The following is a 27,141-nucleotide window of genomic DNA, read 5'->3' on the forward strand; positions in this document are numbered from 1 at the left end:
AGTAGCAACCAAAGACCACAGAAATATGAAGAAAGCTAGAGACCAAGGAATGAAGGGAGGGAGGGAGGGAGGGAGGGATGGAGAGAGACAGAAAGCAAGCAAGCAAGCAAACAGGCAAGCAAACTCAGAGGAAAAAGATGGAGTAGGAAGAAAAAAAATTTTTTAAAGATTTATTTGAGAGAGGAAGGGAGAGAAAGAGTGAGAGACAGAGTGTGCACATGAGCAAGGGGAGGGGCAGAGGGAGAGGGAGACAAGAAGTCTCCCCGCTCAGCATGGAGCCTAATGTGGGGCTTGATCCCAGGATCCAAAGATCACGACATAGCCCAAATCAAGAACTGGATGTTCAATCGAATGAGCCACCCAGATGCCCCAGAAGAAAAAAAATTTTAATGAAAGTTATCACTGAGGGGCATCTGGGTGGCTCAGTTGGTTAAGTGGCCTTCTCTTGGTTTTGATTCAGGTCATGATCTCAGGATCTTGGGATCGAGCCCTGCATCATTGGGCTCTGGGCTCAGTGGGGAGACTGCTTCTCTGCCTCTCTTTCCCTTTCCCTCTGCTCACACTCTCTCCTTCAAATAAACAGGTAAAAATTTAAAAAAATATATCACTGATATATTTAAGAGAAGAATGCCAATGATGTCTTAAGTCCATGAAATAAGAGTAAGATTTAAATGGAGTAAAAAAGAGGCTTTGGTAACTACAAATATGAAAGCAGAAGTGAAAAACATATTTGTTTAAAAAGTAAATATGAGGTGCCTGGGTGGCTCAGTCGTTAAGCATCTGCCTTTGGCTTAGGTCATGATCCCAGGGTCCTGGGATCAAGCCCCGCATCAGGCTCCCTGCTTAGCGGGGAGTCTGCTTCTCCCTCTCACACTCCCCTGCTTGTGTTCCCTCTCTCGCTGTGTCTCTCTCTGTCAAATAAATAAATAAAATCTTTAAAAAAAAAATAAAAAGTAAATATGAGAACACTTCCTAAAATGTAGAAAAAAGAGGATGACATGGACTCCAGGAAACAGGAAATCAAACTAGGAAGGATAAAAAGAGCATTATGAGATGACAGTAAAGGAGTATCCCAGGGTAACAGTTGTATACTTGGCCTACAGGGTGTACTAGTTATTAATTTATTGCTCCTCAACTCCCAACCCAAGCTTCTTTGCCCTACATTGTAAAACTGAAACTAGGCTCAATGGACTGCTATTCTACAACTAGCAATGATGTTAGTGTCTGTTATTAGCAAGTGCTGGGAAGACAATACAAGACTGCAAGAGAAAGAAGGGACTTTTTCTCCTTTTGGTGTTCTGTTGTTTGAGTGGTGGCAAGTGGAAGTAGATACACTATGAGACAGGTTCATAATTTCTTTAAGGTATAACTGTCCAGTGATTCCACTCCTAGGTATTTACCCAAGAGAAATGAAAATGTAAATTTCACACAAAGAAGTACAAGCCAATGTTCACAGCAACATTATTCATAGTGGCCAAGATCTAGAAGCAATCCAAATACCCATCAACTGGTGAATAAACAAGTTGTAGTACATTCATACTATGGAATATTCAGTCCGCAATAAAAAGGAGCAAATATTAATAAAACAACATTGATGGATCTCAAATACATTACACATTAAGTAAAAGAAGTCAAACACAAAAGATTATATAATATATAATTCCACTCGTGTGAAATTATAGAAAAAGAAAACTAGTGACAGAAAACACATCAATGACTGCCTGGGCGGGAAGATGGGGACTGGGACTGTCTACAAAAGGACACAAGGAAACATTTTAGGGTGAATGAACCTATCTTAATTGTCATGAGAGTTATGCAATGGTATAAAATTATCATAACTCAAACCGTATATTTAAAATGTGTGATTATCACTGTATGTAAATATCTTATTAAAAATATTTCAGAAAAATGATTGCTTAAAGGAAAAATAATATTACTGAGCAGTTTATAACAATGTAGCAGTAAAATAATACATGGCAACAACAGCACAAAGAACAAATGGAAATGTAAGCATGCTATTTCAAGCATCTTTTTTTTTTAAAGATTTTATTTATTTAAGAGAGAGAGAGAAGAGAGAGAGAGAAAGTACATGGGGGGGGAGGGTCAGAGGGAGAAGCAGACTCCCTGCCCAGCAGGGAGCCCGACGCGGGACTCGATCCCGGGACTCCAGGATCATGACCTGAGCCGAAGGCAGTCACTTAACCAACTGAGCCACCAAGCATCTTATAATACACATGAGTGGAATAATACTAGTTGAATATAGACCATGTTCAGTTAAAGATGTATAGTATAAACCCTAACACCACCACTTAAAAAAACAGGAATATTTAGCCAATAATCTAAGGTGAGTTAGAATTTTTAAAATAATATAAATGAAGAAAGGAGAGTAGAAAAAAAGGAACAAAGAACAAATGGTACAAATAGGAAAAAAGTAGCAATATGGTAGACTTAAACCCAAACATACCAATACTTACATTAAACATAAATGAAGAAGTGATCATATCAATTAAAAACTAGCAACTGTCACAAAGGATAAAAAAAGACCAAACTACATGCTGTCTACAAGAAACCCACGCTAACTATAAAGACACAGATTACAAGTAAAGAATATGTCCATCAGGGGGCGCCTGGGTGGCTCAGTTGTTAAGCATCTGCCTTCGGCTCAGGTCATGATTCCAGCGTCCTGGAATGGAGCCCGCACTGGGCTCCCTGCTCAGCAGCCAGTCTGCTTCTCCCTCTCCCACTCCCCCCTGCTTGTGTTCCCTCTCTCGCTGTGTCTCTCTCTGTCAAATAAATAAATATTTAAAAAAAGAATATGTCCATCAAAGAACAGATAAACAAAATGTGATGTATATATATCCATACAATGGAAAATTATTTGGCCATAAAAAGGAATGAAGTGCTGATACACGCTAAAACATGGATGAGTGTTGAAAATATGCTAAGTGAAAGAAGCCCGTCACAAAAGATCACATATTACATAATTCCATTCATATGAAATGTCCAGAATAGGCAAATCTATAGATATCCAAAGAAGATTGTGCATGGCTGGGAATGGGGGATGCAGGGAAATAGCTAAAGGGTACAGAATTTTTTTCTGAGGTGATGAAAATATTCTAAAATTGACTATAGTTGCACATATCTGTAAATACACTAAACACTACTGAATTGCATACTTAAAATGGGCAAATTGTATGGTATATGAATTACATCTCAATAAAGCTTTTTTAAAAGGAATGAAATACTGATATAAACATGCATAAGCCTTGCAAACATTATGCTAAATGAAAGAAGCCAGTCACAAAAGCCCACATATTATATGATTCTTTATATAAGAAGTCTAGAATAGGCAAATATATAGAGACAGAAAATAGTTTAGTGGTTGCCTAGGATGGGGAAGTGGGGAGAATGGATGGGGGAAATAGGAAGGCTGACTGCTAAAATGTATGGGATTTCTTTTGGGGTTGATAAAAATATTCTAAGATTGATTGTGCTAATGGTTGCACAATTCTGTGAGTATACTAAAAACCAATGAAATATATACTTTAAACAGGTCAATTGAATCAAATGTGATTTACATCTCAGTAAAGCTGTTACACACACACACACACACACACACACACACAGGTAGCAGGATGTTTATTCTAGAGTTGTCTACACTGGTGACAGATTGAATATAATCTGAATGTGCCTCAACAAAAGACTAGTTAAATAAATTTATGATCATCTATAATAATGAATATTACTCATTTAAAAGAATGAAATTACTATACTATTATACTAAGTTGAGCACTATGCTTTTATTTTTATAAATGCATGCACAGGGGTGCCTGGGTGGCTCAGTCAGTTGAGCATCCAACTCTTGACCTCAGCTCAGGTCTTGATCTCAGGGTCATGAGTTCAAGCTCCATGTTGGGCTCCACAGTGGGCTTGGAGCCTACTTAAAAAATAAATAAAAATGCATGCACATACAAAGACACAAAGTGTACATTCACAGAAAAAATAGTGAAATGTGCATATACACATACATATACATATATGTAAAGAGAGGGATTATTATTTCTCCATCCTTTTTCTAACTCTTATTATACAAACGTTAGATCTCTATTTTCCATGTCTCTTATTTTTTTGTCATCATTTCCACCTTTTAAATTTTTTTTTCCTATGTTCAAAGATGGTTTCTCAAGTATCAGTTGATTAAATTTGAAACCATTAAAATCTGGGGCACCTGGGTGGCTCAGTCGGTTAAGCATAAGACTTGATTTTAGTTCAGGTCATGATCTCCTGGGTAAGGGGACTGAGCCCTGTGTCAGGCTCCAAGCTCAATGGGGAGTCTGCTTGAGATTCTCCCTCTCCCTCTGCCCCTCCCCCCACTCACAAGCTCACTCTCTCTCACTAGAATAAATCTTTTTAAAAAAATATTAAAATATAAAAAATAACTTAGCAAGAAAAATCTTTTACCCTCCAACCTCTATTGTAGAAAAATACTTGAAAAAAGTTCTATATTCCTTGAAACAAAAAAGCCAACCTCATTTCTTTCTCTTTCAAGCTGTTCTATTCTGTGTAGAATTTCCTTTGCCTTCTTCCAGTACTCTTCAAGGTTCTTCTCTCTCATATTTACGTCTTTTAATTGTTCTTCATTTTCATCAAAAGAGTATTCTCCTAGACTTAGAGATAATTTCTCAGCTTTGTAATATGGGAAAAAATAGTGAATTTATCCATTACTAGAACTGTTTTTTTTTACAGTTTAAATATAATTTTAACACTTTAAATAAGAAATACCTCATACCCCACACCCTCTTCTCTAAATTTTGCCCATGCAGACTATCTTAAATGTCTAGGTGGTACTGAAAATAAATGGAAAGCAAGTACTTGGCAGAAGCCCAAGCTCCAGTCATAAGTTAAGACTTTACTCATCAGAGGAGTAGAGGAGAAAGAACATCATGAAAATACATTATGCCAGGTACATAAACATCCCCAAGTATGTAGATACCGGTTTTAGGTTTTTGTTTTGTTTTTTTTTTTAACTGTTTTCATAACACAGTTCCTTCCTTTAATCTTTTAAGTTTTATTTTTACATATTTCAGCAGCAATTCTTCTTCCACAAAGACCAATTCAATGGCCATCATTTCTTCCATGAATGCTCCCTCCTATCACAGGGTCTTTGTGCCTCACTGTTGCTTATGGCTGACCGAGTTAACACTATACATCCAGATCTCAGCTCAAGAATCACTTCCTCCGACAAATAATACATTATATGTTTAAAAAAAAAAGATAGAAGGAGGGGAAAAATGAAGGGGGGGAAATCGGAGGGGGAGACGAACCATGAGAGACTATGGACTCTGAGAAACAAACTGAGGGTTCTAGAGGGGAGGGGGGTGGGGGGATGGGTTAGCCTGGTGATGGGTATTAAACAGGGCACATATTGAATGGAGCACTGGGTGTTATATGCAAATAATGAATCATGGAACCCTACATCAAAAAAAAAAAGAAAAGAAAAAAGAATGTCCAATGGAAAAAAGAGGAAAAAAAAAAAAGAATCACTTCCTCCAAAGCCTTTTCTGCTCCAAGTCTAGGTCACAGTCTTTTGTTATATGCTAAGATCTATGCTCCATCCATTCCTAACCCTTCAGTTAATATTTAACAATTCATTCATTTTTGAGATTATTCAAGGACTATTTATCTAGTTAAACGAAGCTCTAGGGTGCAGACGCTATCTCTAAAACCTAGCACAGTGCCTGGCAAATAATAGGCGCTCGAACATTCTTTTAAATAAATAAACAAATGCACTTTATAATTTAACCATAAGTCACCTGTAGGCCTCAAATTTAAGTCCTACAACTAAACTGTCCACATTGCATAAAATAAGTGAATTATCTATACTGTTGCCCTCTTCCAGATAGGTTGAAATGCTGAAATACTCTTGCTGTCATGTCCAAATTATATACTCTGCTTTTCAAAATAAGAAGCATCTGGGAACTTAAAGGGTTTGGCTCATTAAAGCAGATATAAATTCCCCTTCATAAACTTTGGTATTTTTTTAAGTAACAATAAACTTACTAATCTTTTTGCAATTGTGAAGCACAAAAGTGGCAGCTTTGTTCAGTTCCTCATTCTGCGATTCAGTTAAGGCTTGTATCATGAGTGGAAGCCCATTGTTTTTAAAAAGATCATACTGATTTTCCTCTGGAAAACATATCAAAAATGAAAGTAGAAAATAGTTATAGTTATTTTTTCATAAACTATCTGCATAAGGTCATAATTCTTCTTTGTGATCATTATGAACATAGTTTAAATCTTTAGAATAAAAAATAGTTTCAAAAGTATTTCCCATTTAGGAAATAATCTTCTGACATAAAATACCTGTCTCATAAGTGATGATCTCTGAAATACAGCCACAGAGTAGTCATACCTCATTAAGAGTAAAAAAACAGCCCTCACCTAGTTTAAAAAAAGGTATCGTTGAAAATAAAAAAGGTATAGTTGTCAGATTAAACCTCAATAAAAAATAAAAATAAAAAATTTAAAAGGTAGAATAAATCCAGAGCACCTGGGTGACTCAGTTAAGCGTCCAACTCTTGATTTGGGATCAGGTCATGATCTCAGGGTTGTGAAATGGAGCCCCACAGTGGGGAGCCTGCTTAAGACTCTCTCTCTCCCTCTCCCTTTCCTCCCCCTCTAAAAAAACAAACAAACAAAATGGAGATAGGAGAAGAGGGAACACAAGGAGGAATCTATTCCAATTACATTGGTGAAAGATGTTGAGGGGCTGAGGGCCTAAACTGGAACTGGGCAGAAAGGGATAAGGAGGGTTACGGATGAAGGAGGATGAGGAGCAAAATGACTGGTTTGGGGCCTGAATGACTTAAAGAAAGGCAATACTTTCAAGCCTCTCATATGAAAATAAGGAGAAAACCAAAAGTGGATTTCCACTCCACTGTTTTAATAAGCACACTAAATAAATTCAATACTAGGGGAGCCTGGGTGGCTCAGTTGGTTGAGTGTCTGCCTTCAGCTCAGGTCATGATCCCAGGGTCCTGGGATCGAGCCCCGCACTGGGCTCCCTGCTCTACGGGAAGCCTGCTTCTCCCTCTCCCACTCCCCCTGCTTATGTTCCCTCTCTCGCTGTGTCTCTCCCTGTCAAATAAATAAATAAAATCTTTAAAAATAAATAAATAAAAATAAAATGAAATGAGAACTCTTGGGGCACCTGGGTGGCTCAGGTCATGATCTCAGGGTCCTGGGATCAAGCCCCACATCAGGCTCCCTGCTCCGCGGGAAGCCTGCTTCTCCCTCTCCCTCTCCCCCTGCTTGTGTTCCCTCTCTCGTTGTGTCTCTGTCAAATAAATAAATTAAATCTTTAAAAAAATAAAATAATAAAATAAATTCAATACTAACCACAATCCTCTGTGCAATGACCAAGAGTAAGTATAATGCTAAATTTTTCTCCTGAATCCAGACTTTCATGAAGCAGTAATGTCAGAAGTTTTGAAACAATCTGATACTTGGATAGTATTATTCCAAAAGTCGCTATTAGTATAAAATAGGGGGAAAAAAGTAAAAATTTAAAACTTGAAACTATACATATGCTATTTTTCAGATCTTATCCTGGGAGAACAATATCATATCAATATAATAGCTAATATTCATATCTCATACATATGTGTATGTATGTGTGAATATAAATAAATGTATTGTAATAAGATAATGGCTTATAGAGCCCTCATTAATCCCTGCTTATGGCTGGGTGAGTCAGACCTCATACTTATCAGAAAGAGGCATACCTTAATTCTTCATATAATTTTTAAAAATCTCTAAGTTGGGTTTTCCATTGCTTATGTTTCCAAGATGTCCCTTCATTTCTCATCTAAAGCTTTTCATTTAATACTGTTTTTTCAGTGAAACAAAGGTTTAGAAATGACAGAATCTTATCTTGTTCTATCAGAAGACTTAAAGTCAGAAGACCTCAATTTGAATCCTTAGGGAAATCATAATCTCCACATGAAAATAAGGAGTTGGACCAGATAATTTTTAAGATCCCCTCCTGCTTGTGAGACACTGAAAGTCCAATCTATGTTTGTGTTCAATCTATCATTTCAACACTCACCATGCTGAATTCAAACAAAACTCAATTGTAGAAAAATTACTAAGCATGTTCACTCACGATTATCAGCAATACACGCATCCACTGTCTTTGTCACCACCACCGCAAGCTTAGCACTGGAAAGAGTCTTGTGTGAATCTGATTCCAGTTGCACAAGAACTTGAGACAATACATCCAGTCCACCCACAGATATAAAGTATTTCTGAACATATGCTTAAGGAATAAAGTAGCAAAACTATTAATACCTCAAATAAGACAAGTGTATGGTTCCATTCAATTAATTTGCACTAAATATGACATTCACATGACTTTTTCAAATACTAAAAATCCCAAAATTAAAGAATGAAAAATCCAATCTTTACCTGTGCATACATATAATCATAAAATGGGTCATTTCCTTAGGTAAGAAACGAACTTTTACATAGAACAACTACATATACAGTACAGTGTTTCCTGTTAGATATGTTTTTTGTTTCATTTAACAAGAACTGGTATATTTTGCAAGAATGACATTAGTAAACTCGAAGTCTTTCAATAGAGTTATGAAGAATAGATTCATTCATTTAGCTTGGTATTGCAATTAGCAAGCTGCCTATTTTCTGAATTCCAACATAACTCATTCCTTAGATTGCTTGAATCTTCAAAGGGCAAAGTAATTATTCCAAAGGAACACATATTTTTGCCATCTTATTTAAACCTAATTCTTTTACTTCTTAGAACATAAAATTATAACATATTATTGAGAGACATAACAACTATTCCAAAAAAATACTCAGTGAAAAATACATTTTTTAAAAAAGTTTGAAGTGTCTTGTTCCACTGTTGAAAAGGATTCTGATGGGAAAGTATCCCATGGGTCTGTGCATTCAATAGTCTTCACAGCCCCTATACAAGCAGTGGGTTTATAACAAATGGATACATGGGTTAGTGATTATAATTCTGCCACAAATCTTCTTTCCAGTCTACCCTAGTATCGCAAATTGAACCAAGATTATTTTTTTTAAGATTTACTTATTTGAGAAAGAGCGAGAGAGAGCACAAGTGGGATGAGGGACAGAAGGAGAAGCAGGCTCTCCACTGAGTAGGGAGCCTGATGCAGGACTTGATCCAGGGACTCCAGGATCATGACCTGAGCTGAAGGCAGGCACTTAACCAACTGAGCCACCCAGGCGCCCTGAGCAAAGATGATTTAAATGAAAAAATTACTTGTTATACTGTTTGATAAAACACAAAGATCTTAATCTAAAGAAAAAAAAAACCATCAAGTTCAGGGACACCTGGGTGGCGTGGTAGGTTAAGCTTCCGACTACTGGTTTCAGCTCAGGTCATGATCTCAGGGCTGTGAGAGCAAGCCCTGTGTCAGGCTCCAGGCTCAGTGCAGAGTCAGCTTGGGATTCTCTCTCCTTCCCCTCTGCCCCTCCTGCTCATATTCTCTCTCTCTCAAGTAAATAAACATTTAAAAAATATGTATTGGGGCGCCTGGGTGGCTCAGTCATTAAGCTTCTGCCTTCGGCTCAGGTCATGATCCCAGGGTCCTGGGATCGAGCTCCGCATTGGGCTCCCTGCTCCGTCAAAAGCCTGCCTCTCCCTCTTCTGCTCCCCCTGCTTGTGTTCCCTCTCTAGCTGTCTCTCTCTGTGTGTCAAATAAATAAATAAAATCTTTAAAAATAAATAAATAAATAATATGTATTAAAAAAAAATCAGGTTCAGAATTTTCTCCGTCTGGGAAAGGAGCTGTTAGGAAATGTTACTGAAGGATAAGCAACCATTTTCAATATTATGGAGACTCCAAAACAGGTTTCTTTTCTGCAAAGTATTTTCATTAAAAAACAAAACAAAACAAAAACCTCTTGAAAAAGAAATAATTTTAAATGTTTAGATAAAAATGGCACTGTTACCACATTTTCTAGTAATAGCCTATGTAATAAAAATTCAGGCTTATAAGCACAAGAACATCCTAGTCTACACTTGTACACTGAATATTTCAAATTTTATCTAATCTCTTATTTCATACGAGTTTACTAAGAGTAATGAGGTCCTAAAATTATTACTATTTCAAGTTGACTTTTAGAGAAAAAGGAAATGTCAAAGCGTCATGGAAAGAGAATTTTGGAATTATAGAGATATGTTCCTTTGCATGTGAAACATAACTATTTGCTTTAAATACGTGAATATAGGTACACACCAACAATGTGTGAGAAAGTTCTAGTTGCTCCACATCCTCATCAACGTTTAATATTACTAGCCTTTCTGCTTTTAGGTCTGGTGTGTGTAGTGGTATCCCTGGGGTTTTAGTTTGGATTTCTCTGATGACCAATGATTTTGAGCATCTTTTCAAAAACTTTTTCGATGCTTATTTACAATTTAATATTCGTACCTTCTTTGGTGAAGTATTTGTCCAAATCTTTCCCATTTTTTTAATCATTAGGTTGTTTTTTGTCCTACTAATTTGTAGGAGTTCTCTATATATTTTGGGTACAAGTTCTTTGTCAGATGTACATTTCACAAGTATTTTCTTCCAGCCTATGGTTTTCCGTTTCATTTTAACATGGTCTTGTGAAGAGTTAAAGGTTTCAATTTCACTGAAGTCCAATTTCTCACTTTTTCCTTAGTGGCTCATACTTGTGTCCTAAGAAATCTTTGTCTTCTCCCAAATTATGAAGATTTGCTCCTATGTTTTTGTCTAGAATTTTACAGTTTTAGTTCTTACACTTAGGTCTGTGGATCACTTCAGGTTAATTTTTATAAACAGTATAAAATTAGGGTTGAGATTCATATTATGTGTACAGATATCCACTCTCCAGAAGCATTTTTTGAAAAGACAAATTCCCACATGGAATTATTATGGCACCTTTTTAGAAAACCAGCGACTATATATGTGTGGGTCTATTTCTGGGTTCTCTATTTTGTTCCATTGATCTAGTATGTCTACACTTAAACTAATGCCACACTTTCTTGATTACTGTATGATAAGTACTGAAATCAAGTAATATAAATCCCATAATTTTGACCTTTTTCAAAAGTTTTGACTATCCTGGCCCCTTTCCATTTCCATGTAAATTTAGAATCAGCCTGTCAATTTCTACAGCAATGCCTGCTGGTATTTTGATGGGGAATGCCTTGAATCAAGAGATGAATTTGCGAAGTGACATTCTAATAATATTGAGTCTTACAATCCATGAGTGTAATATATCACCCATTAATTTAGGTTTTCTTTATCTCAGCAATGTTTCATAGTTTTCAGCATATAGACATTGCACATATTTCATTAAATATATCCCTAAGTAGTTTTTTGATATGATTATAAATGATAGTTTAAGTTCCCGATTGCTTGTTGCTACTACATAGAAATACAGTTGATTTCTGTATATGACCCTGTATCCTGCAACCTTGCCAAAATCATTTATTCATTTCTGTAGCTTTATTGTAGATTCTTCAATCATGTCACGTATTAATAAATACTGTATTTTCTTTTCCTTTTCAATCTCTATGCCTTTTATTTTCTTGTCTTATTTCACTGGCCTGAACACCCAGTAAAATGTTAAAGCATTGAGAGTGGCCATCCTTGTTTTTTTCCAGTCTTGGGGTTGGTGGTGGGTACATTAAGTCTTTCATCATTGAATATGTTAGCTGTGTTTTGTAGAGGCCCTCCATCCCATTGAGAAGTTCTATCTATTTCTAGTTTACCAAAAGCTTTTGTCACAAATATATGTTGAACTATGTGAAAAGCTTTCCTTGTATCCTTTTAGATTGTATAGTTTTTCTTTTCTGTGATAACCTGTGAATATGGTGAATTTTCCAATGTTCAACCAATCTTGCATTCCTAGGATAAATGTCACTTGGTCATAATATATTATCCTTTCTGGATATTGCTGGATTTGATTTGTTAATATTTTTTAAAATTTTAATAACTTTTTAAAAATTTCTTTAAGTAAGCTCTGCACCCAACATGGGGCTGGAACTCATGACCCCAAGATCAAGAGCCACATGCTCTACAGACTGAGCCAGCCAGGAACCCCTTATTTGTTAATGTTTTGTTAAGGATGTTTGCATCTATATTCATAAAGGATATTGACGTACAGTATTCTTGTAAGGTCTTTTTCAAGTTTTAGTATGGGAATAATGTTGATCTAAAATGTATGGGGAAAGGGGCGCCTGGCTGGCTCAGACAGTAGAGCATGCGACTCTTGTTCTTGAGTTGTGAGTTCCAGCCCCATGTTGGGCATGAAGATTACTTAAATAAAATAATAATAAAATAAAATAAAATAAAAACATCAAAATGCGTTGGGAAGTGTTTCTTCCACTTCCATTTCCTGGCAATTTATGTAGAATTTATTTTCCTTAAATGTTTGGCATAATTCACCAGTGAACCCATCAGGGCCTGGAAATTCCTGTTTTAGGTTTTCAACTACAAATTCAATTTCTTTAATATATATAATAATATTCAGATTATCTATTTCTTCTGAGAGAGCTTTGGTGGTTGGTGCCTTTCAAAGAATTTATCCAATTCATGTAAGTTGTCAAATTTAGTGGCATAAAGTTGTTTTGATTATTCCTTTATTATCCTTTTAATATTTGTTAGGATCTAGAGTGATGTCACTTCTTATTCCTGATATTAGTAATTTGGGGCCTCTCTTTTTATTTTGTGGTTAGTCTGGCTAAAGGATCCATTTCATTGATCTTTTTAAAGAACTAGCTCTGGTTTCATTGATTTTTCCCTATTCTGTTATTTTTCTATTGCACTGATTTCTTATCTTCTCTTTATTATTTCCTTCTTTACTCTGAGTTTAACTTGATTTATTTTCTAGTTTCTTTGGTGGAAACTAATATAATTGATTGAGAGCTTTCTTCTTTCCTTATACAAACTGTAGTGCTATAAATTTCCCTCCAAACACTGCTTTTGGAATGTTTTTGCAGCAACCCAGCTTTTATTTTTTATTCATTCATTTATTTATTTTTAGCAACCCAGTTTTTTAATGTTGTGCTTTCACTATCATTCAGTTAAAAACATTTCTAATTTCTTCATGACTTACTTTTTTTTTTAAAGATTGTATTTATTTATCTGACAGAGAGATATAGCGAGAGGGAACACAAGCAGGGGGAGTGGGAGAAGGAGAAGCAGGCTTCCCGCGGAGCAGGGAGCCCGATGTGGGGCTTGAATCCAGGACCCTAGGATCATGACCTGAGCCGAAGGCAGACGTTTAATGCCTGAGCCACCCAGGCGCCCCATGACTTACTCTTTTACTCATGGGTTTGTAGGGTTTTTTTTTTTAGTCTCTTTTTTAGCACTAATTTTCAGATATTTGGGACTTTTCTAGATGTTTTATTTTTATTCATTTCTAATTTAATTATGTGTGATCAGAGAATATACTGTGTGGGGCTTTAGTTTTGCTATCTAGTTGCTCTGTTTTGTGAGGGTATCGGGAGAGATTCAAAACTATGCTGCTACCTCCATCTTTCCTATTATCTTCCTAACAATGTCTCCTTTCAAGATTTTCCTATCTGTAATAGTCTAAATGCAACCAAAACGACCCAACTTACTGTAATAAAATTATTTAATTAATTCAATTAACTCCATAATTAACTCATTAGGTTTTTGTTATGCTTTGAACTATGTTTCTTCAAGTAAAACTAGAGAATAATGAATACTTACTGTTATTTGCAAGAGTGAGTCCAATAAATGAGCAAACAGGGCGAATTATCTCAGGTTTGATACAATTTATTAGCCAGTCATTGGCATGTGGAAAAAGTGAACAGCAAAGCATTTGATTTTCATCTGAAAGGAGACAAAGTCAATCATGTTTTAATATATTTGGAAAATATCAGTTCATTTGTTTTATTTTATTTTTATATTTAAATATTTGAGATATTACCATTTTGAGGATTGTTGACACAGACACACAAAGTACTACACACTGAAGACCATAACTGATAGCTCTGGAATGCATTTTTATCCGACAAATTCAACTCATATTTTGAAAGAACAGTCCTATTTGGTTAAAAAAAAAAGGAAGAAGCAAATTAAAACAAATGTGTTAAAGTCTTAAATAATGAATAAAAACAAAAAATTTGTATTTTCTTACTTGAACAACTGTGTCAGAACTGTAATACAACCTGTTTCTCTTACAAGTGTTTGTCCAGTCCCTTAAAAAAACAGACATATAATACACAAATAGGACTTCTGTTTATAAATAATTTTGCAGAAATGAAAAACATTTAAGTAGTATTTTTAATAAATAACTTGTAATCACTTTAAAGTATTGCAATAGATAAAAATCTGTAATCGGGGTTATACGCTACCTATGCTCAGAAAAAGACAGCATTCAAATTTCCTCCAAAACTGAAATAAATTTTAGCTAAGAGCTACATGAAATTTAAGGCTATTGTTAGCTGATATAATAAACACTGTAACTAAATGGCTAATTCAGTGGAAAATCAACCAAACTAATCATCAAATGCCTCTTTTGCTTTTAAAGCTGCTCCTTTTCAATGTTATTTAAATAAAACAAATCACTTTACTATTTCTTATAATTAATAAATATCAAACAATTAAATATATGTGATTCTCTTTTCTTTAAAGCTAGTAGTTCTCAGAAGTTAGTAAGATTTTTTAAAAAGACACTGATATAGGGGTGCCTGGGTGGCTCAGTCAGTTAAGTGTCCAACTCTTGATCTCAGCTCAGGTCTTGATCTCAGGATTGTGAGTTCAAGCCCTGCGTTGGGCTCCACGCTAGACGTAGAGTCTACTTAAAAAAAAAAAAAAGACACTAATATAAAGACTAGAATAAAAAGAACAAAGACTATTTCAAATTATTATTTTTTTAAATGTTTCTACACCACGAAAGAATGTACTTACTATTATTTGAAACTAGAACCAAAATAACATAGACAGACATTCTTTTCAAATTTGTGTTTGAATCATCATTAGATAGGAACCAAGTTAAGTCTTCAAATAATTCTGAAGTGCACAAAGTCTGCTGACAGTAAACTGAAAAATAAAAATAAAATTTCAATTTCTATGCATTAGCATAAGTCTTAAAATATGCTGAATAAAATATAAAGTTGCCAAACAGATGGTTCTCAACCAGATCTCATTTCATTGACATTTATTAGTCATGCAACAAAATTTCTGAAAAATTGCTATGTGCTTACTCAATTAGCAGACCAAAAAAGCAGTACCTTAATCAGAAGTACTTGACTGAGGCTCTAAAACATGCACAAAATCTCCTAGAATTTCTAATAAATACCTAACTAGGGATGCCTGGGTGGCTCAGTCGGTTAAGTATCTGCCTTCGGCTCAGGTCATGATCCCGGGGTCCTGGGATCAAGTCCCACATTGGGATCCTTGCTCAGTGGGGAGCCTACTTCTCCCTCTGCCTGCCGCTCCCCCTGCTTGTGCTTGATCGCTCTCTCTCTTGCTCTCTCTCTCTGGCAAATAAATAAATAAAATCTTAAAAAAAAAAACAAAACCCCAAACCTAACTAAACAAAAAAATATGAAAAAAAATTTAAGAGGATGAGTAAGTAACAAAACATAGCAAGAGAAAAAAATTTTTTTTAAAGATTTTATTTAAGGGCGCCTCGCTGGCTCAGTCGTTAAGCGTCTGCCTTCGGCTCAGGTCATGATCCCAGGGTCCTGGGATCAAGCCCCGCATCGGGCTCCCTGCTCGGCAGGGAGCCTGCTTCTCCCTCTCCCACTCCCCCTGCTTGTGTTCCCTCTCTCCCTCTCTCTCTCTCCCACTCCCCTCTCTTGTGTTCGTCTCTCTCTGTCAAATAAATAAATAAAATCTTTAAAAAAATAAATAAAAATAATAATAATTTGAACACAGAGATGTAATTTGTATTTTATCCAGTATTTAGGACAAGCTATTAGACTTTCCCTCAAAGCAAAGGACTGTGTCTCATTTATCCCAATGACTAGCACACAGCTTGGTTCCTACCAAATGATGAAGAAATATTTATGGATAAAAATTTAAGAGGCATCTGGGTGGCTCAATTGGCTAAGCTATTTGACTTTTGATCTCAGCTCAGGTCTTGATCTCAGAGTCAAGTTCAAGCCCCACATTAAAAAAAAAATGAAAATTTAAGAATAGAAAGTTGTTTGACAAACCAGTACTTTAGATTCAACTTCATTTCGGGTATAATACAGGAACAGTTTTTACCAACATGAATTTCTATACCCAGAGTATATTTATCTATATACAAGATGCTGTAGGTTATCTTTGTTTTTTGACTCAACTACCTAGTTATATAGAGAATGAACGTAACAGAAAAACCAGAGATAGACCCACCACATATGCAAATTCATGAAGCACTAATAGCATCTCAAATCAACATGAAAAAGATCTTTTTAATAAGAAGTGTTAGAATAGCTGGATTGCCACATAAAAAAAGATGAAACTGGAGCATATATCATGCCATACCCCAGGATATTCAAAAGGAATTCAAAAAGGAAAATGTAAACATAAAAAATAAAACCATACTAGGACCAAAAGTCAATGTGGGTGGATTCCCCTAGAATCTTAGAGTACGGAAAACTTTCCTATGACTCAAAATCCAGAAGCAAAAAGAAGAAAGAATGATGAATTTTATTTTTGTAAAAATAAACTTTTGCATGACAAAAAAAAGATAAGCACAGTAGAAGACAAAGTGAAACAAATGTTTCCGACTAACAGGAAGAAAAATTATGAAAGATTTTGAAATGATTACTGAATGTCCCATCTAGCACACCCTTCTAGATTATCTGTGTCTTTCACTGTCTTTGGGCTATTTTACATCTCTGTAAATTGCAGAAAACTGATAGTAATCCAAGTCATACTTTAAAAAAATATATATATTTATTTATTTTTAGAGAGGGTGCACGCACATGAGCACATGAGCAGGAGGCGCAGAGGAAGAGAGAGAGAGAATCTCACACAGAGCTCCACGCAAGGCTCAGTCTCACAACCCTGAGATCACAACCTGAGCCGAAACCAAGAGTCAAACGCTTAACCAACTGCACCACCCAGGTGCCCTAGGTTACTCTTGATCATAGAAATACAAAACATTTTGGCCAGCAGAACGCAATTGATTGTTGCCCTGCAGATACTGACCAGTTATATGCCTACATACAAATCTATTTTAGTATTCCATAACGCCTAGGTTTTTTTTTTGTCATTGCCTTTCAAACAGTTGTCATATTTTACTGGTTCCTTCATTAGTTAACAAGTGGCATACATGAATTTAAACAAATAAATAAAATAACTAGATAAAACTATTCAGACATGTAAAAAAGGAACTTAATTCTAAAATTACTTTTTAGTAGTTTGTTAAAATATAGCACAGTGCTTGAAGGATAATGAAAAAAAGTTTTCATATATTACCATTTTGTTCTGCAACAGCTCCTAATGTGTATAAGGCTGCTTCTTTTACCATGCTATGTTCACTTGACTTTGCAAGATTTTTTACAAACATCAAACCACCAATTTCCCTAAAATAAACACCTGCATTACCTATAGGGTGTACAGAAAAACAAAACATAAATGATATTAAGAATCTTTTAAGGAGAAAATAAATCACATGAACTTAGTAACAAAGCATATAGAGTAACTGAGTCAAAGAGAAAGAACTATGCATATTTCATATATCACAATACTAAAGAACTAGAATCACAGATAAAAATTCAGTATCATGTCTTACTATTTTGTTGACAAATTGAATGAATAGTGACCAAAGCTTCCTTTTGTGAGAAAGGGTTGTCCATTTGATACTTCAGGCACTCCAATAATAAGTTCAGGTCAGTCTTCATTTCTGAAGAACAAAAATTTCTTCTTTTTTTAAACCAAATGTTTCTTTTCAAAAACTAACCATTTAAATTTCACTTTCTAAATGTATCTTTGTAATGTTTGTTTTTAAAATAATAAGTATATATTCCTTTTATAATCTATCAAACAGTAAAGATATATAAAAGAAAGACGTTCCTTAAATAAAAGAACTTGAAATGAAATTCTTACAACTATTAGATTTTCCCCTTGCATGAAATAGAATACAAAATTCAAATATTATTTTCTTTAAATAAATCTACACTGGTTTAAACATCTGCCATTTAGAAATGAACTGAATGAAAATGAAAATACAACACATTATAACTTGTGGGATGCTACCAAAACAGTATTTGGGAGGAAATTTACAATACTAAATGCTTATATTATAAAAAAAAAAGTTCTTGGGGCGCCTGGGTGGCTCAGTCGGTTAAGCATCTGCCTTCCGCTCAGATCATGATCTCAGGGTCCTGGGATGAAGTCCCAAATCAGGCTCCCTGCTCAGTGGGGAGCCTGTTTCTTCCTCTCCCTCTGCTGCTCCCCCCTGCTTGTGTTTTCTCTCTCTCTGTCAAATAAATAAATAAAATCTTTAAAAAAAAAGGTCTCGAATTAATGACCTCAGCTTCCATCTTAAGAAACTATAAATACAGTAAATTAAACCCAAAGTAAGTAGAAGGAAGGAAATAAAGATCAAAGCTAAAAATCAATGAGATTGAAAGCAGAAAAACATTAGAACTGGTTCTTTGAGAAGATCAATAAAACTGATAAATCTCTAGACAAACTGATGAGGAAAAAGGAGCAAAGACACAAGTTACCAATACCAGAATGAGAGATGGCATCATCATAGATTCTATATTCAAAAGATAAATAATAGTTATGCATAACTTCTTATCTATAGATTCAATGACTTAGGTGAAATGGACAAATTGCTTGAAAGACACAAATTAGGGGCACCTGGCTGGCTCAGTCAGTAAAGCATGCAACTCTTGATCTTGGGATTGTAAATTCGAGCCCCACATTGGGTGTAGAGATTACTTAAAAAAATAAAATCATTAAGAGAGACACAAATTGGGCACCTGGGTGGCTCAGTTGATTAAGCCTCTACCTTTGGCTCAGGTCATGATCCTAGGGTCCTGGGACAGAGCCCCATATGGATCTCCCTGCTCAGCGGGGAGTCTGCTTTTCCTTCTGCCCCTGCCCATCTCCTGCTTCCTGCGGATGCGCAGGCACGCTCTCTCTCTCTCTTTCAAATAAAATCTTAAAAAAAAAAAAGAAAGAATCAAAGACACAAATTATCTAAACTCACCCAAGAAGAAATCAGATAACCTAAATATTCCTATATCTATGAAAGAAATTGAAATCACACTTTAAAAACCTTTTGTAAAGAAAACTCCAGGTTCAGATAGCTTCATTTGTAAACTCTTCCAAATGCTTAAGGAAGAAGTAATACCAATTCTACACAAACTTTTCTAAAAGTTTGGAGAAAAGGAATACTTCCAAACTTATTCTATGAGGCCAGCATTACCCTAATACCAAAACCAAAGCCATTAGAAAGAAAAAAAAGACAACTATAGACCAATATCCCACATGAATATACATGTAAAAAGTCTAAATAATTTTAGCAAACTGAATCTAAAAACATATTAAAATAACAATACATTATGACCAAGTGGGTTTATCCTAAAATTCAGGGTTGGCTTAAGATATGAAAAATCAATTGATGTAATATGACAAACTAACGTGGAAAATCATATGGTTATCTCAATAGATGCAGAAAAAGCATTTGATAAAATTCAACATTCATTTCTGATAAAAAAAAAAAAGTTCAACAAACTTGGACTAGAAGAAAACCTCCTCAATTTAAAAAAGTGTATCTACAAAAAAAGGCCCTACAGTAAACATAATACTTAACAGAGAAAGACTGAATTCTTTCTCCCTGAGATCAGGAACAAGACAGAGATGTTTAATATTGTACTGGGGAGTCTAGCCAATGTCATTCTATTTAACATTCCATTTAACATTGTACTGGAGAGCTTAGCCAGTGCCATCAGGTGAGAAAAAGAAACAAAAGGCATTCAAATTAGGAAGGAAGTAATAAAACTATCTACCTTCATGTATAACATGACCTTCTATACAGATAATCTGATGGAATCTACAAAAGAGCTACTGAGTATAGTAGGGTTTCAGTATATCCATTTAACATACAGAAATCAATTACATTTCTATATATACCAGCAATAAGTAATTGAAAATTGAAATTGAAAAATAATGCCATTTATGGGGAGCCTAGGTGGCTCAGTCAGTTGAGCATCCAACTCTTGATCTCAGCTCAGGTCGTGACCTCACCAGTCATGAGTTAGAGCCTTGCACTAGGCTATGCCTTGGGCATGGAGCCAACTTTATTTTATTTTATTTATTATTTTTTTGACAGGGAGAGACAGAGAGAGAGAGGAAACACAAGTAAGGGGAGTGGGAGAGTGAGAACAGGCTTCTGCGGAGCAGGGCGCCTGATGTGTGGCTCAATCCCAGGAACCTGGGATCATGACCTGAGCCGAAGGCAGATGCTTAACGACTGAGCCACCCAGGCGCCCCTGGAGCCAACTTTATTTTTTTATTTTTTTTAAAGATTTTATTTATTTATTTGACAGAAAGAGACACAGCGAGAGAGGGAACACAAGCAGGGGGAGTGGGAGAGGGAGAAGCAGGCTTCCCACGGAGCAGAGAGCCCGATGCGGGGCTCGATCCCAGAACCCTGGGATCATGACCTGAGCCGAAGGCAGACGTTTAACGACTGAGCCACCCAGGCGTCCCGGGAGCCAACTTAAAAAAAAAAAACAACAATGCTGCTTATAATAGTATCACAAATATGAAATACTTAGGGATAAATCTGACAAAAGATGTGAACAACATGTCTACTAAAACTTAAAAAATACTGTGGAGACATATTAAAGAAGACTGAAATAAAGGGAGTAAAACACCTCTTTCATGGGTTGGAGGACTAAATATTGTTAAAATGCCGATTTTCTTAACTTGATCTATGAATGCAATGTAACCCCAACAGGCTTATTTTTTTACAACGGCAATGCAGAGAAGAAAGGATAGTCTTTCCAACAAATGTTACTGTAACAACTAGATAACCACATTAAAAAACGTAACAAACCAAACTCGAATCAAACCATATACAAAAATTAACTCAAAAGGGATTGCAGACATAATGTAAAATTGGAACTATAAAACTTTTAAGAGGTAACACAGGAAAAAATCTTTGCCATCTTGGTTTAGGTGAAAATTTCGTAGACACAATGTAAATAGCACAATCTGTAGAAAAATAAGGAATAAACTGTATTTCATCAAGATTTAAAACTTCATTTTCTTTTTTTAAGATTTTATTTATTTATTTGAGAGAGAGCGAGCACAAGCAAGGGGAGGGGCACAGGGAGAGGGAGAAGCAGGTTCTCCCCTGAGCAGGAAGCCTGACACAGGGCTTGATCCCAGGACCCTGAGATCATGACCTGAGCCAAAGGCAGATACTTAACCGACTGAGCCAACCAAGCACCCCTTAGCAGTTTCATAAATTGTTAAATATATACCTACCATTTGATCCAGCCATTCCACTCCTAAGAATTTATCCAAAAGAAAAGCAGGTATGTGTCCATACAAAGACTTATACACAAATGTTCATGGCAGCATTATGTGTAATAGCCAAAAACTGAAAACAACTGAAATGTCCATCAACAGATGAATGGAAAATAAATTGTGGTATGACCATACATTATGGCCTAGTATAACAATAAAAAGGAGTTAACTATTGATATATGCAACAACATGGAGGAATCCCAAAATAATTAAACTGAAAGAAACCACAAAAAAAAAATATATACTGTATTACTCCATGTATTGGAAAAAAAATGTAAACTATAGTAAGAAAAGGCAGATCAGTGGTTGCTTGGGGGAAAGGGGTCCAGGAAAGGACAAAAAGAGGTATTAAAAGGGTGCATGAGATATATCCCCTATCCTGATTGTGCTACTGTTTGCATATACATATGTGTGTGTCAAAACTTATGAAAATATAAACTTGAAATATTTATTTGCAACTAAAAATGAAAGACAGTCATTTTCCTATAAAACTTTTCACTACGGCCTTTTAACAATTTCATCTCTTGGTTTTAAATAAAATTGTATGCAGATTTTGACATAATGTTTGAATTAAATTTAAAGTTCTCAAAGATATAGGATGAAGAAAGAACATAAAAATATAGAGGAACACTTTAAAAGAAACTTAGATCTATTATCAATCAATATTTAGTCTTCCTCTTAAAAGAAATTCAACTGACAATTTGGTTCAATAAAATTACTCATGACTCAACTTGTTAGTAAAAAACCATAGTACAAAGGTTATTATTACATTATCTTGAAGCAATAGCAAACATTTATTGATCATTTTCTACATTAATAGAGACTGTAAGAAGGTTAGTTTGACTGTATGGATAGCAATAAGCCACTCATCAACAACAAGCCAAAGAGGATTTTTGATGGGGCATGGTGATTTTCAATTCTAGGTACAACTGCAGAAAACAAGAAACTTCTTTATGTATTCCTCTATTCCCTCCTGTACCCCCTCTCCTACTTTGATATTTTCTATTATAATCCCTCCCTTCCCAGACAAAGCACCTAATAACATCTACAACTCAGTTTTATCTTCTCCAGCCTACACAACCTAGTTCCTTCAGTCATTCCTGAAGAAAATAAAACAAAAATTCAAGTATATACAATACAAAAGCACAAATTATAAAAAAAAATTGGATAAATTGGACCTAAAAATTGAAATTTTTTGAGCTTCAAAAGATATCAAGAATATGAAAAGACAACTCACAGAAGGGAAGAATAGATCTACAAATCAGATATCTGATAAGGGGCTTGTGTTCAGAAATTATAAAGAACTCTTAAAACTCAATAATAAAAAGATAACCCAAGTAAAAAGCATATAGACACTTCTCCAAGAAAGATACACAAATGGTCAGTTAGACTATGAAAAGACACTCAACATCATTAGTCATTAAGAAAATGCAAACCAAAACCACAATTAAATACCACTTCATAGGGGGCGCCTGTTGGTTAAGCAACTGCCTTCAGCTCAGGTCATGATCCTGGAGTCCTAGGATCCAGTCAGCATCAGGATCCCTGCTCAGCAGGGAGTCTGCTTCTCCCTCTGACCCTCCCCCCGCTCTCATTCTTTCTCTCTCAAATAAATAAATAAATAAATAAAATCTTAAGTAAAAATAGTTAAAAAAACACCACTTCAAATCCACTAGGATGGCTATAATCAAAAAGACAGATTATGACAAGCATTTACCAAGAATTTGAAGAAAATGGAATCCTTATACATTGCTGTAGGAACGTAAAATGGTACAGCCACTTTGACGAAAAGTCTAGCAATTCCTCAAAAGGTTAAATATAAATTTACCAGACTCAATAATTCTACTACTAGATATATACCCAAGAGAAATGAAAACGTCACACAAAAACTTGTACATGAATGTTCACAGCAACATTACTCATGACTGCCAAACAGTGGAAACCCAAATTTCCATCACCTCTTCAATGCATAAACAAAATAAGATATATCCATTCAATGGAATATTATTCGGCAACAAAAAGGAATGAAGATACTGATAAAACTTGACTAATACTTGATAATACTATGCTAAGTGAAAGAAGCCAGCCACAAAAACCCATATACTGTATGATTCAATTTATATGCCCAGAATAGGAAAGTCTAGAGACAGAAAATAGATTAGCAGTTGCCTACAGTTGGGGGGCGGGGTGGTGTGACTGCTAAAGAGTACAGGATTGCTTTGGGGGTGATAAAAAGGCACTAAAATTGATTGTGATGATGGTTGTACAACACTGTGAATATATTAAAAACAACTAAATTATATACTTTAAATGGTTGAATTGTGTGGTATGTCAATTATATTTTAATAAAGCTATTCTATATACAAAAATCAAATTACTGGGGGCGCCTGGGTGGCTCAGTTGTTAAGTGTCTGCCTTCGGCTCAGGTCATGATCCCAGGGTCCTGGGATCGAGCCCTGCATCCGGCTCCCTGCTTGGCGGGAAGGCTGCTTCTCCCTCTCCCACTCCTCCTGCTTGTGTTCCCTCTCTCGCTATCTCTCTCTCTGTCAAATAAATAAATAAAATCTTAAAAAAAAAATCAAATTACTGGTATGCTTTGCAGGTGTCCAAATGACCAAAGTGACCCCAATCTCAGTTCTTTTGGGTGACAGATATGGATACTGGGAAAGAGACAGTCTCTCTTTTCTAAATCTCAAACTGTATGTAAATTTGGCTACTAATTTCCAAGGCCAAACTTTGGAACCCTGTCATTAGTCAGAACAGATCTATCGGTAATATTTTCAAATCTATCATTTTACTTTTGGAACATTATCCCTAATTCTTTCAACTGTCTTACTTTCTTATTCTTATATTTACTCCTTGACCCCTAACATCTCTATAATCCCTTTACTCCTCCTGCACTGAGGCTTCTAGTTTCATTTCCTTCCCTATTCCTCCTAGATCCCATGATTCATCACCTCAACCATTATCTTGCTAAGATTACTTTGACCCCTGTCCTTCTACTAAACATGTCCTATAATTGTAACCATGACTCAAAAACACTTTCCTTTCTCTGCTCCTTCAGCCCAAATTTGGGCATTGCTAAAAGAAAAAAAAATCAAGCAATTATGCCATTACAAATATTTGGTATGCATTCCAAGTTATAACCCCCAAATCTATTCAGCAATCCCATCCAAGGTCAGCTCTATCTCTCACACCCTTCTGCTTCCTCTGCCATTTTCCACAGTGGCTATTCCAAATCTTCAGCTATCTTTAAATCTCCAACCCCTGTCCCACATCTCCTTCTCTTCCACTTTGTTTTATTTTATTTTTTATTTTTTTACAATTTTATTTATTTGAGAGAGTGAGAGAGAGAGAGAGAAAGAGCACGAGCAGGGAGGAGAGACGGGGGGGGCACAGACAGAGAGGGAACACAAGCGGGGGGAGTGGGGGAGGGAGAAGGAGGCTCCCAGCTAAGCAGGGAGCCCGATGCGGGACTCGATCCCAGAGCCCTGGGATCACAACCAGAGCCGAAGGCAGATGCTTAACCAACTGAGCCACCCAGAAGCCCCTCTTCCACTTTGTTTTAATTGGGTTTCCCCAGAAGTAGACCAAGAGACAAAGATTTGAGTGTTAAGTACTTTTTTGAGAAAGTGACACAGGACAGGAAGGCAGACAGAAGCAAGTTATTATTAAGGTAACTGGAGCTTCACTCCACAAGGGAACTCTGGGAGCCAGGGTGGAGCCACATGTCTCAGAGATATCCCCACCAAAGGGTGAAGAGTATTTGTCCATCAACTCCAATGAGTCATTTGTTCAGGGCTGCTCCCAGGGAAAGGGCCATTAATTATCTGGCATCTCTGGCTTGCTTTGCTCTCTGGGCAAAAGCAGGTTACAAATGCCAAGATAAATCCTCAAAGACACAGATGTTAGGCCTCACAGAATTCCCCACTTTCCACAACACAGGATTCCTACAAAATATTTACAGCCACACTCATTCTTATCTCTTCCTCTACAATATCAGAACAGGTATCTAGCACCCTTCCTGTTCGTAGTTAATCCATTCACCTGTGTTGTGGGACCCTATAGTGACTACAATTAATATACTTTGGTGGGTTTTTTTCCTGCCCAGAATGATTTCCCTCCTTTTTGTGCTTTTTTTGGAGAACTCTTCCTCACAACTCTGAGTTTCCCAGTGGTATGAACTGATATATTTCCTTTCTTGCTTGTACTAGTTTGACTTGATTTCTCTCACATGCAACTCAAATGGCACAATTACAGGCCCATGACTTCCTTAAAAATCAATTCATTTAACAAATATTTATTGCCTGTCTACTATGCATCCACTCTGTACCAGATAGGGATTCTGATTCCAAGGAACTCAAAATCTGGTGATGGAGACCGAGAAAGATGTGAATAATTCCCATAGTGTAAAAAAGGGTCTGAGAGGGGCATCTACAGTTATCCCTCCTCTCTTTTCAGTTCTCTTCAACCTCTCCCTCTTCAGAATCTCCATTCCCTTTTCATATATTCTCTTGTCTCTACTCCCTTTCAAGGCTCCCTTAACATTACAGTCTCCCTCTACCTATTGCCATATATCTTCAGTCAAGCTTTTAAGAAGAGTTAGGTATTCATACTGTCTCCAGATCCTTATTTCCCACCCAAAAGTCAATATACTGCAACCTGGCTGAAATGTATTAAATTTACTGTTAATAAAACAAATGATCTCCTAGATAGAAAATCGAATGATAATTCAGTCATCATCTGTGGACATTTGACACTGATGAGCTCAAGCAATCTTTCTCATGAAGTATTCTCCTAAGGCTGATTTCCAAAATTCCACATTCCTAAACTTCCATTCACCTTTCTGAAATGTTTTTCTCAGTCTTTGAGAGCCCTCTTCCTCAGCCAAACCCTTACGTGGTGTGCATTGAGGAACACTATTTCCGATCCTTTTTTTTTTTAAATATTTCCTCTCTGGTGAATCTCCTCCATGCCCATGGATATAATTTCTATCTTTCTAAGGACAACTCTGAAATCTGTACCTCCATGTATACTTTGGTGGTGGTTCTCTCAGGTTCCCACTGTTCTTATATATATCTCTATTAAATCAGCTATTATGCGGTATTCTAATTATCAGCATGCCTTTACCCATTAGAATGTCAGTGTCCTGAAGTCAGTGTGACAGGCAGGGTGGATGCACAATAAATACGTATGTAAATTGCTGAATAATTCTCTCATTTCCTGGATCCTGTCAGATAATCTGCAGTATATCCCACTAATAGATTATAAAATTAATTCCAGATAAATAATCCATTAATTTCTCACCTTGTATCTTCTTTGTGTCCTCACTTTCCATACTCGTCTGTATTCTTTTTCCTTATATTCCATCTATAAGATAAAGGTATTCTCTCAATTTAAATCAATGCTTGAGAATTCCAGAATTATAAATGCAAAGGGGTAGGGAAAAATAGTTTTCCTGAAGCCAGAGAGCGAGGACTGAATCTACAACTTATTGAATATGTGATAAAGGTTATACTTAAGTTCTCTGAGGCTCAATTTCCTCATCTGCAAAATAGGAAATTCCTACTTTATAAAGTTGTTACAAGAATTAAATTGAAAA

At 36.0% G+C, this 27,141-nt stretch overlaps 1 protein-coding gene across 1 annotated transcript in view; it reads right to left on the bottom strand.

Annotated features, from left to right (window-relative positions):
- Positions 1-26,909, bottom strand: part of TERB1 (telomere repeat binding bouquet formation protein 1) — a 41,601-nt gene extending 14,692 nt beyond the window's left edge. The window contains exons 1-11 of the mRNA XM_028091608.2: positions 26,847-26,909; positions 17,782-17,892; positions 17,466-17,594; positions 14,961-15,092; positions 14,188-14,248; positions 13,978-14,093; positions 13,758-13,880; positions 8,165-8,317; positions 7,399-7,530; positions 6,061-6,186; positions 4,529-4,686 (exon numbers count right to left, since the gene is read on the bottom strand). Coding sequence (XP_027947409.1) covers positions 4,529-4,686; positions 6,061-6,186; positions 7,399-7,530; positions 8,165-8,317; positions 13,758-13,880; positions 13,978-14,093; positions 14,188-14,248; positions 14,961-15,092; positions 17,466-17,594; positions 17,782-17,892; positions 26,847-26,877 — 1,272 coding nt within the window. The 5' untranslated portion in view covers positions 26,878-26,909. The remainder of the gene's footprint in view (positions 1-4,528; positions 4,687-6,060; positions 6,187-7,398; positions 7,531-8,164; positions 8,318-13,757; positions 13,881-13,977; positions 14,094-14,187; positions 14,249-14,960; positions 15,093-17,465; positions 17,595-17,781; positions 17,893-26,846) is intronic.
- Between the last annotated feature and the right edge of the window lie 232 nt (positions 26,910-27,141).

This window comes from Eumetopias jubatus, unplaced genomic scaffold (assembly GCF_037043125.1).
Source record: "Eumetopias jubatus isolate StellerSeaLion01/CBP00866 unplaced genomic scaffold, mEumJub1_p1.0 scaffold_10, whole genome shotgun sequence".
NCBI classification, from domain to species: domain Eukaryota; kingdom Metazoa; phylum Chordata; class Mammalia; order Carnivora; family Otariidae; genus Eumetopias; species Eumetopias jubatus.